The 11,990-nt window shown below is 45.5% G+C and overlaps 1 protein-coding gene across 1 annotated transcript in view; it reads right to left on the bottom strand.

Moving 5' to 3' along the window:
• Positions 1-7,162: 7,162 nt before the first annotated feature.
• The window catches only part of LOC112067847 (peroxisomal succinyl-coenzyme A thioesterase-like), a 15,383-nt gene continuing 10,555 nt past the window's right edge, over positions 7,163-11,990 (bottom strand). Inside the window, exons 4-10 of the mRNA XM_070434701.1 lie at positions 10,833-10,932; positions 10,364-10,721; positions 10,085-10,204; positions 9,840-9,922; positions 9,289-9,373; positions 8,972-9,098; positions 7,163-8,856 (exon numbers count right to left, since the gene is read on the bottom strand). Of these exons, the coding sequence (XP_070290802.1) occupies positions 8,726-8,856; positions 8,972-9,098; positions 9,289-9,373; positions 9,840-9,922; positions 10,085-10,204; positions 10,364-10,721; positions 10,833-10,932 (1,004 nt within the window). The 3' untranslated portion in view covers positions 7,163-8,725. The remainder of the gene's footprint in view (positions 8,857-8,971; positions 9,099-9,288; positions 9,374-9,839; positions 9,923-10,084; positions 10,205-10,363; positions 10,722-10,832; positions 10,933-11,990) is intronic.

The raw sequence follows: 11,990 nt of genomic DNA, 5'->3' as shown, positions 1-11,990 counted from the left end.
GCCTGTTCACAACCCTCTGCTGTCCTGCACCTAACTTCGCTACCAGTACGCACACCATTGACAGAATATCACACCACCCATGGAGTCAGCAGGAGCAGGTACCCCGGTCAGAGGAGTCGAGGAGCGCGTCCAGGAACACTTGGCAATGCTTCAACATCTCGGTGCCATGATGGATCGCGTTGTCCAGACCATGGACCACTGGGAGAGACAGTCTCTCCAGCGCCTCGATCAGTGCAACCGGGGTTACCTCTACCCGTCCCTCCTGGATCCAGTCCCAGTGGGATGCGTCTCTCCCTTCCCAGGGAGTATGATGGTACGGCAGCACGGTGCCAGGGGTACCTATTACAGCGGGACATATACCTGGCCATCGTTCACCCAGCTCCCTCGGGAAGGGAGAGGGTGTCCGCCCTCTTCTCATGCCTCTCGGGGAGAGCTCTAGAGAGGGCAAACGCTGTGTGGGGAGAAGGAGACGTGGTGTTGGACCACTTCGAGGAGCGGCTCTTGGGGAACGGCTCTTCCACTTGAGGCAGGGGACGAGGAGCGCCCAGGAGTTTGCCTTGGAATTCCGGACCTTGGCCGCCAGAGCAGGATGGAACGACAGGGCCCTTATCGACCACTACCGATGCAGCCTGCGCGAGGACGTCMGACGGGAGTTGGCCTGCAGGGATGCCACCATCACTTTTGACCAACTGGTGGATCTGTCCATCCGGCTGGATAACCTGCTGGTCACCCGCGGACGTCCAGAGAGGKCTCTGTCGGTTCCATCTTCCAGCACCCCCGCTCTGGTGCCCATGGAGCTGGGAGGGGCTGCGCGTAGGGAGGCTGGAGGGGCTTTCACGTGCACCATCTGTGGCCGCAGAGGGCACACTGCTGGTCGGTGCTGGGTTGGTCCCTCTGGGAGTCGAGGCAGCAGGCAGGGCACTCTGGCGTCATCCCAGGTGAGTCTGCACCACTCTCATCCAGAGCCTTCTGTTGTCCAACTGTTTGTACCTGTTAGTTTTCCTGAGTTTTCCCTACATTCCCAGCATAAGGCGCTCGTCGATTCAGGCGCGGCTGGGAATTTTATCGACAGAGCGCTCGCCCTTAGTTTAGGGATCCCCATTATTCCTATGGTTAGACCTTTCCCGGTACAAGCTCTGGATAGTCGACCATTGGGGTCCGGGCTAATCAGGGAAGCCACCATCTCCCTGGCCATGGTGACGCAGGGRGGTCACGAGGAGAGAATCAGTCTCTTCCTCATTGACTCTCCTGCGTTTCCCGTGGTACTAGGCCTTCCCTGGTTAGCTCGGCATGACCCCACCATTTCATGGCAACAGAGGGCTCTCACGGGGTGGTCGCGAGAGTGTTCGGGGAGGTGTGTAGGGGTTTCCGTTGGTGCTACTACGATGGAAAGTCCAGACCAGGTCTCCACCGTGCGCATCCCCCCAGAATATGCCGATTTGGCTCTCGCCTTCTGTAAGAAGAAGGCGACTCAATTACCACCCCATCGACGGGGGATTGTGCGATAAATCTCCTGGAAGACGCTGCACTTCCCAGAAGTCACGTGTATCCCCTGTCGCAAGCGGAGACTGCAGCTATGGAGACATATGTCTCTGAATCCCTGCGTCAGGGGTACATTTGGTCCTCCACTTCACCCGCCTCCTCGAGTTTCTTTTTCGTGAAGAAGAAGGATGGAGGTCTGCGCCAGTGCATTGACTATCAAGGTCTCAATCAAATCACGGTGAGGTACAGTTACCCGCTACCTCTTATTGCCACAGCGATTGAGTCAATGCACGGGGCGCGCTTCTTCACTAAACTGTATCTCAGGAGTGCGTACAACCGGCGTTTAGTACCACCTCAGGGCATTATGAGTACCTCGTCATGCCGTACGGGTTGATGAATGCTCCATCAGTCTTCCAATCCTTTGTAGACGAGATTTTCAGGGACCTGCACGGGCAGGGTGTAGTGGTGTATATCGGTGACATTCTGACATACTCCGCTACACGCGCCGAGCATGTGTCCTTGGTGCGCAGGGCACTTGGATGACTGTTGGAGCATGACCTGTACGTCAAGGCTGAGAAATGCCTGTTTTTCCAACAGTCCGTCTCCTTCCTAGGGTATCGCACTTCCACATTAGTGGTGGAGATGGAGAGTGACCACATTTCAGCTGTGCGTAATTGGCCGACTCACACCACGGTAAAAGAGGTGCAGCGGTTTTTAGGGTTTGCCAATTACTACCGGAGATTTATCTGGGGTTTTGGTCAGGTGGCTGCTCCCATTACCTCACTGTTGAAGGGGGGTCCTGTAAGTCTGCAGTGGTAGGTTGAGGCGGACAGGGCTTTTGGGCACCTAAGAGCTCTGTTTACCTCGACTCCCGTGCTGGCCCATCCGGATCCCTCTTTGGGGTTCATAGTGGAGGTGGACACGTCCGAGGCTGGGATAGGAGCCGTGCTCTCTCAGCGCTCGGGCCCGAGCGGAACTATGATGTGGGGGACCGGGAGCTGTTGGCTGTGGTTAAAGCTTTGAAGGCATGGAGACATTGGCTTGAGGGGGCTAAATACCCTTTCATCATCTGGACTGACCACCGCAACCTGGAGTACATCCGGGCAGCGAGGAGACAGAATCCTCATCAGGCAAGGTGGGCCATGTTCTTTACCCGTTTTTTGTTTACCCTGTCCTACAGACCAGGTTCCCAGAATATGAAGGCAGACGCACTGTCCCGGCTGTATGACACAGAGGAGCGGCCCATGGATCAGACTCCCATACTCCCGGCTTGTGGGAGCTGGACGCGTACATTGAGCAGGCGTTGCGTACAGAGCCCGCTCCCCTCCAGTGTCCCGTCGGGCGTCTATACGTTCCGTCTGCTGTCCGTGACCAGTTGATCTATTGGGCCCACACGTCACCCTCCTCTGGTCATCCGGGGATAGGTCGGGCGGTGCGCTGTCTGACTGGGAAGTACTGGTGGCCCACCTTGGCAAAGGACGTGAGGGTTTACGTTTCCTCCTGCTCGGTGTGCGCCCAGTGTAAGGCTCCTAGACACCTGCCCAGAGGTAAGCCTGTTCACAACCCTCTGCTCTCCTGCACCTGACTTCGCTACCAGTAYGCACACCATTGACAGGTATCTAACCATACCATCATATGCCATGTCTTGAAATATGCAGATAGATGGATTAAAAAATAAATTTATATTATAAAACTTCTGACAGCCAACTTTCTAACTCAGCCCATTACTTTTGGACTTTATAGCACTCCCAGAAGGCATGAATCATTGAGTCACTTAGTTTTACACTTAATACATGACTCTGCCGTTATGCTGTAGAATTTTTGAATTGTCTCTTAAAAAACATTCTGTACATTAGTTTATACTGGATTAAGTGTAATTCTTTGTTCACTGTAATTTAATTAGTTATGTTCCAATACTGCCTCCATGGCCTTTATTTTCTGTGTGCCAATCTATGTTTGAGTTATTTGACCATGTCAAGGGATTTAAAAAAAATCTAAGACTAATAATAGATTTCACTGCTTTGCTGTGAACCCCTAATAAATTTCCAACAAGCTATTGTAGTCTGGCTTCTCCTGGGACTCCACAAGATTTAAAAGGAATATCCGAGGCAGCGGAGAGGCCAGGTGCGTAATTGCGCAGCAAAACAAATGTATTTTTTATTTACCCTTTATTTTGACAGGGAAAACATATGCTAAAATGAAGACTTTAAAGGCTCGAGATGTGTAGCCTAAATTAGAAGCTTATGCATATTAGCCCATAATTCATTAGCTCAATGTTAGGCTTAATACTGCAGTGAATATATCCAGTCAATTTACACTGCGAAATACATTTTAAAAAGTGATCAGATAACAAAATCACTGGTAGCCCTACCATTTTAATTACGTTTTATATGCATTTTTATAATCTACTTTATCACCTATGCATCATTTGACTCGAGGACCAGCAGTGGAGTGTTTTTGTTCCTCATATAATATTGCCCCAAAGGGGTTTCAAACTCACAGCTGTCGTACCGTGCAGTCTTAAGGCTTACCGCCTTAGTGGATCACGCCACCAATTAGTAATAGCAGTAAGGGTAAAGACAGCTTTTTGACAAGACCACGAGTGTCTTGACTTATTTTGTGCACGTTGTGGTGGGATGGATTTTTGGCCTTCCATGCAGTAAATTAGTTAGGGCTAATACTCCAATAACAAGGAGCTCCAAACCTCTGTCAATAACAGCTAATTTTCAGTTTTCCCCTCCCCACTCAGACCACTCCCAGACAGTCCTAGCAATCCCAGACAGTCCTAGAAATTGTCATTTGCAAAGAAGCTATTTTATCCAATCCCATCGCTGCAACTCCTCTATGGACTCCTGAGGCGAAGGTCGAGAGCCATGCGTCCTCCGAAACACAACCCTGCCAAGCCACACTGCTTCTTGACACACTGATCGCTTACAAGGAAATCCCGGTCGGTCAAACCCTCCCCTATCCCGGATCAATTGTGCACCACCTCATGGGTCACGGCCGGCTGTGACACATCCCGGGATCGTACCCGGGTCTATAGTGATGCCTGAAGCACTGTGATGCAGTACCTTACACCGCTGTGTCATTCGAGAGGCCAGAAGCTATTATTTCTATTTACCATTTTAATCAGTAGCGGTACATGGGTAAAATCACTGAGTAAGCCAAGCCAAGCCAGTAAAAAAGCCATATTATAACCTGTTGTTATAATTGTGTTTTCACTATAACCCATTTGTTCGTATGCCACTGTGATATACAATAGCACAAAGTCAACAGGAGCACTTCCTCCACTATTCCAGCGCCATTTCAACTTAAACATAATCAAATCTACAAGGCTATATATGCCTAGTTTAATACACTGAAAAACTTAAAAAGATACCAAAAGCGATTTAGTCCAAAGTTCCTAAATATCACGTGGCTGTCCACGGTACGGATTTCAGTGTGTGCGTGCGCCTGCAAGTACAAAACATTTTTTCACTCATCATACTTATAGACTAGTTAAACGCCAATGCCATCCTCTCTTTCATGTTGGCAAAACGGTCTCTGGCTGTGTCATACAGTAGTACGCTTTTAGTTTYTGTTGTCATAGGCTACCTAGCAAAAATGCTTGCTAGCCTAACTTCCTCGCCTGGACAACAATGAACCAGCGAAGTTAGCGTGAGCCTACATATTGAACATATATCATTTCAGGCCAGTGGCACAACATTAATTTATGGTTAGATCAGATTCGCCATCATAATCATTGGCCTGTACAAAGAATTAGGCCAAATCCCCATCTATGGCTTAGGAAAGGGCTAATTTAGCAAGCTAGCTACTGCAGGAGAACACCACAAGCAGACCAGAAACAGACACAATATTTCTGAAAATTACATTTTGCTGAGAAATTAATTTGATTAGTGTGACAAACCCAAACTGGCCTCCCATGAGGGTGTTTTGCTGCACCAGGACAACCCACAGTTGAGCTGTGGGTTGTCTGAGCATTTAATTAACACTGATTGGTTAATTACTTTATCAAGGGAGGCCAAATGCTTGCTGGCACCAATCAATCAATCAAATGCTCAGGCTCCTGAGTGGCACAGCGGTCTAAGGCATTGCAGCTCAGTGCTAGAAGCATCACTACAAACCCTGGTTTAATTCCAGGCTGTATCACAACCGGACGTGATTGGGAGTCCCATAGGGCGGTGTACAATTGGCCCAGCGTCGTCCGGATTAGGGTTGGCCGTCATTTGGCCAGAGTAGGCCGTGTAAATAAGAATTTGTTCTTAACTGGACTGACCTAGTTAAATAAAGGTCCCCCCCCCAAAAAAAATATATTATTTTAGTCCAGATAACAGCAGATACATGGGATACACATACTAAGACAGAGGGGCGCGGTTTCCCTCACTCTGATGATTTCTCCGGTGAGATTCAGCCACTTGTGAATTGACGAAAATCTATGAAAATACAGAGACGAAAGATCATTTAAAAAAATGTATTAGTCAAATATTTGGGGAAGACTAGCTTCCCTTGGCGTCCATAAATCCACACCACTGATTTTAATTAAAACAATCACAGTAAGGCACTCAATTATTCAGCAGACATTTTTTGATAGAGATATAAACAGCTGCATTGGATCCCACTAGTGACCATGGTTGACTTATTTTAAGAAATGCCATTGGTCGGTGGATATGAAGTCTAAGATCTTTGACAGCCTGATGGGAACATTGTTACAGGAAATAATCACTCATCTGATTGAGGTTAGCATAGGGCTAACACGTGCCAGGTTATCTGATGCGACCAGCTACAATGTAGTGTTCCATCACGTGCAAGTAAATCAAGTTCTTAAATAGGCTAATGCACATTTTGAGACGGAGAAACTTTCAATTTGAACTGTTTCTAATGTTCGCAAGTATGGTCCCAATTAAATGTATCATCACTCTGGAACAATGTCTGTGTGTGTGTTTGTGTGTGTGTGCACCCGCGCTCTCGTGTGTGTTTTAGTGCATGGCTTTTCAGTGACTTTTGAATTTAGAGCGAGAGTGCATTAGCTCACGGAGGAGCTGGTAGCTGTTAGTCAGGTGAGCTGTTAAACACTAAATCTGTGCAAACAGATCGGCCCTGCTCTCTGTCAAAGCCAAATCCTCTTCATTGCCTGGCCTTCGGCCTACACACATACCACAACTACACACTATAGTAACCCTCTGTAACATTACCACAATCGGTCAGATTACAATTTTCAATTGATGTACATTGAAGGGAATATAGGCAATCCACTGGTCTTATGTCAGCATTGAACATCTCTATTTCCTATTCCCCCTTTGTGTCTAACCCTCCGACCCTGAATCAGAGGTAGAGATGGAAGGGTCAAAGGGTTGAGCGGTAAAGAGCAAAACAATCCAGATGATAAACAGACCCTCCACACTCTCTCGCCTTCCATCCTTCCTTCTCCCTCCATATTGTGAAAATGAATCAGTTCTGGCTTTCTGATCATAATGAATAAGATTACATCGACAGGGAAGTCCTTGTCCAAGATCAACAGTCCTACTAAGATGTTGGACTACAGGCCCAGGACTCATCCGTTGCCCACCACTACACATGTGCATTCATCGTCCTCGTGTGATATATTGAAGAACTGCAAAAGAATGACCAAATAGCGCTCTCATGCGCTCAATAACAGATATAGTTCATATTCTTCCTCTGATTTATTATAAACATTATAGGCAACACATTTCCTCGTGAATCAAAAAATAGAATCAATCATCTGTGTACTATGGCAGTTAGGTTTCAGGCACAGGTGTTACCACTATTGGCAGGTTGAAACTCATGCAGTTCAGTGAATGAGAGACTCTGACCCACTACTGCGGACACTCCTCATCAGCCCTCAATTTATGTTGTACAGCTGTGTCCACTGGTCTGATGACTCTGTCATTTCATACATATTAATCCTTAAGAGTATATTGATGCACCCGTGCGTCAATCTAAGTAACATAATAATAATCCCCATCAAAATCCTGTCAGTTTAAGATTATTTTTTTTTATAATCTTGGGCTGTGTCTCAATCCACCTCATCCACCTATGTCGACATTCCACATCTGAGGTGGAAGGTGACTGAGCTACAGTGGTGTTTGTCAGACCGAGTCATCTCARAAATTGGTCTTCTCACAAAAAAAATCTTATTCCTTATGATACATTTTTGGACTGTCTTTTTTGCCATTTATGAATGTGTTATATTCAATGCGTTTCTATGGGCTATAGTACTAAAGACCAAATTCAATATTTTAAGTAATAAAAAAATAATACCTAAAACCAAGTGTACACCACACAACTTTCCAAATCCTAACATCGCTGAGCCTCTCACATTAAAACGATCGTCTTTCCTGACGTTTTTTTGTCTTGACAACGTAGTGGTGCGCTCACTAAACGACATGGCAAGACAGGAGTCACACACTATAAGATTCTTCACTTGGTCATTAGGATTCTCGTAACCACGCTGTCTCGCGAAAATAATTATGTGATTAGATTGTTAACATAGCTAAAACGAGCGGTGGCTCAAAGCAGCCTTAAAACGTTTTCAGTCAGACATTCACGCTTGCCATACTGACTTGAAATATCTAGCAAACATTTTGAATGAAAGAACATTGCTTGTGAACTTTAGAGCCGCAACGATTTGACACTTTGGTTAAAGGCAAGTAAAAACSCATACTAGGAGTAGTAGTAGTAGCTCACATTCTGGGTGATGAGAAATATCATCTCACTGGCTTCTTTTCTGGCGAGCTCTCATTGGCTATTGCTGATCACGCGTTCTCAAAACTTGTCTTTGCACATCTCGCACTGAAGATTGTGCCGATAAAATCAAACATGTTTGAAAATATCGGGGCGTCTGGGACTGGTCAAAGATGAGATCAGTAGCCCTCAGATTGCGTATCTAACTCGCTCATATCAAACGAGTGTCGTGACAGCCAAACGCCTCGAGTAGTCAACGACATAGGGATTTGGTCTTCAATTTCAAAAACGTGTCTGGGACAGCTAAATCGGGGCCAAAATTGTAAAGTGTAACACCCGGCTTAAAGGAGTCCTAAAATTCAAATGGCTAAATGATCTATGGTATGACCAAAACAATTCCATGTTAGCCTAGAAGAACCCTCCCACCCCCCAAAAGGCTTAGACTTTATATTTTAAGTGTTAATGTGTTAATGTATTTTTATTTTTTTAAGTTATAGCTTAGTCAATCATACTAGGTCTTTGATGCTCTTTGGGTGTGACATCACAGCTTGGCCTTTGGGACAGAGTCAGGGCTGGGGTAGAGGTGTTGCCGTAGGAAGATAAGGCTCTTTTCCCAACAGTCTTCCTGAGCATCGGCATGCGGCTTGGTGTACCCTCCCCACAACATGATCACTGCAACACACACACAATCATTAGTTACATTGGGAGTAAAGAATTGGTTATATATATATATATAATATCTTAGTTCAGGTGTGTATACTATAGGTGTGAGTTGTGTGTACAGTACCTTTCTGTCGTGTTTGCTGCACTATGAAGTTGCTGACTCTGAAGTGGGGTGTGTAGGGACCTTGGAGAGAAAGTGGATGTAAGTCAACACACACACACACACACACACAGACAGTGTGTTTGTTTACTCATTGCCGTGTCTTCTGACAGATGGGGAGGATAAAGTGTCCATTGATGTTGGTCGTCGGGGAGGATGATCAGAACTGGGCCACAGTGGAGTCTGCCAAGGACGTGAGTACACACACAAACATGATTACAAGCTTTTTATGGAATCAATAATTGTGATTGAGCATGAGGTGTCCAGCATCAGGGTATTGTAGAATCAGGGTATTGTAGAATGGTCAGTAGGTGCTCGTTACCCGCTGCACGCATCATCTGGGTCATCTGCAGGTCAGAGGTCACATTAAGCAATCAATCACAATTATTGATTCCATAAGAAGCTTGTAATCATGTTTGTGTGTGTACTCGCGTCCTTGGCAGACTCCACTGTGGCCCAGTTCTGATCATTCCTCCCGACGAACCAAATCACATGGACCACTTTATCCTCCCCATCTGTCAGAAGACACGGCAATGAGTAAACAAACACACCTCTCTGTGTGTGTGTGTGTGTGACTTACATCCACTTTCTCTCCAAGGTCGGGTGTTCGGGTCTATATTGGGCAGAATGATGTCTCTCCAGACCACTAATTTGGACCCCTCTTTTCATCCAAGATTATACGGATTGTCGTATACCCGGCCCTGGCCAATAAATAATTATGTTTTTAGTTTCTTTCTTCATTTGGGCTGTATGTCACAAGATCATAATCACTGTACTTTACACCTTCACTTTGAACAGATTTGGGTTTATTTTTCATACACACACCACTCACTCGTTCATCCTTCTAAACACTTTGCCGAAAGCCTTGTTGACCGGGTTGACGTGACTCCCACTGATACACACACAGCATCTGGGCTGGAATACACACASTATTTATTGTTTACACACTAAACACACTCATAAGCATATACACATGGTCAGTGTTGAGACARTAAAGATTACTGAATCTGAATTCACTCTATAAATACAAAGCTCCAATCTGGAGGAAAAAGAGGAGAATGGGARGGAGAGGCTCACGCTGATGTCTTTGGAGTAGGCTGCCAAGTTGAGGGCGACTGACGTGCCTAAGGAGAGACCAAACAGAGCAACTCTGTCCTTCATCACCAGAGGGTGCTCCTGCACAATCCTGAATGCTTTCTACATAACAGAGAGATAGAGTTCAAGTGATAAGGATKCAATATGATGTGATATAACAGTCTGGGTAAATGGTCACAGGAGGACTCTGCCCTCTCAGGGCCATTTCTGAACATTAACACATGCACAAGCTTGTAGGCACACACACAGTATGAGAATCACCTCAAAGTAGGTTTTTGAATYGATGTCTGAGGTTCTGTTCTTGTCATGGGAAAGGTACTCTAGCGCCATGGAAACAAAACCGTGTGACGCCAGGAGGCCGGAGCGGTACTCCACTAGCCCCCCACCCCCTCCCCACATATCCAACACCCCAGGGAAGGGTCCGGGACCTGGGGGTAAAAAGAGGGTCCCTCGGACTCCATGTTCCCTGATGTCAATTCTGCACACACCCGGTGCCATGTACCATCGTTCTGTGACAACGGTYGCTAGGGGAGACTGCTTGCTGAAGCCCTCAGTCATGTGCCCACTGTACACAGAGATGTGTACCACCMTAGGAGTGAGGACATCCATCTTTCTCAACCTGAGAGACAGAGAGAGTTTATTTGACTAATCCAGCCGGGCCTGGTCACCCTAAATTGTGTTTTTCCTATGTAAAATTGACCCCAAATATTGAGACGCATTGGTGTGTTACCTGAGGCCTGTCCGACTACCTGGAACAGGCTGCATGCTCCACAGTAGACCCATGGGCTCTGCTCCTTCATATGTTCCTCCAAGACTGGCATCCTTAGCAACTACATAAACAAAAACAAAAAAAGAGAGGCTCAAGTTCCTGACTTGGACTTCAGAGATGGATGACCATTCAAAACTATTTTTTTTCTACTCTGAGCTAATTTTTTTCAGAGAAGTCAGTTGTAGAGGTTGACTGATTATGATTTTTTAGCGCCGATACCGATTATTGGAGGACCAAAAAAAGCTGATACTGATTAATCTTCCGATTTTATATATTTGTAATAATGACAATTATAACAATACTGAATGAACACTTATTTTAACTTAATATAATACATAAATAAATCAATTTAGTCTCAAATAAATAATAAAACATGTTCAATTTGGTTTAAATAATGCAAAAACAGTGTTGGAGAAGTAAAAGTGCAATATGTGCCATGTAAAAAAGCTAACGTTTAAGTTTCTTGCTCAGAACATGAAAACATATGAAAGCTGGTGGGTTCCTTTTAACATGAGTCTTCAATATTCCCAGTTAAGAAGTTTTAGATTGTAGTTATTATAGGAATTATAACGCATTGACTATTTCTCTCTATACAATTTGTATTTCATATACCTTTGCCTATTGGATGTTCTTATAGGCACTTCATTATTGCCAGCCTAATCTCGGGAGTTGATAGGCTTGAAGTCAAACAGAGCTGTGCTTCAAGCGTTGCTAAGAGCTGCTGGGAAACGCAGTAAAGTGCTGTTTGAATGAATGCTTACCACCGCTCAGTCAGACTGCTCTATCAAATCATAGAYTTAATTACAATATAAGAAACACACAGAAATACGAACCTTAGGTCATTATARTAGGTAAAATCCGGAAACTATAATTTCGAAAACAAAACATTTATTATTTCAGTGAAATACGGAACTGTTCCGTAATTTATCGAACGGGTGGCAACCCTAAGTCTAAATATTGCTGTTACGTGTAAAATTCTGGCAAATTAATTACGGTCTGTTAGGAAGAAACGGTCTTCACACAGTTCGCAACGAGCCAGGCAGCCCAAACTGCTGCATATACCCTGACGCTGCTTGCACTGAACGCAAGAGAAGTGACACAATTTCCCTAGTTAATATT

The sequence above is a fragment of the Salvelinus sp. IW2-2015 genome, linkage group LG24 (genome assembly GCF_002910315.2).
Source record: "Salvelinus sp. IW2-2015 linkage group LG24, ASM291031v2, whole genome shotgun sequence".
Taxonomy (NCBI): domain Eukaryota; kingdom Metazoa; phylum Chordata; class Actinopteri; order Salmoniformes; family Salmonidae; genus Salvelinus; species Salvelinus sp. IW2-2015.
This window is presented reverse-complemented; position numbering and strand designations above follow the sequence as displayed.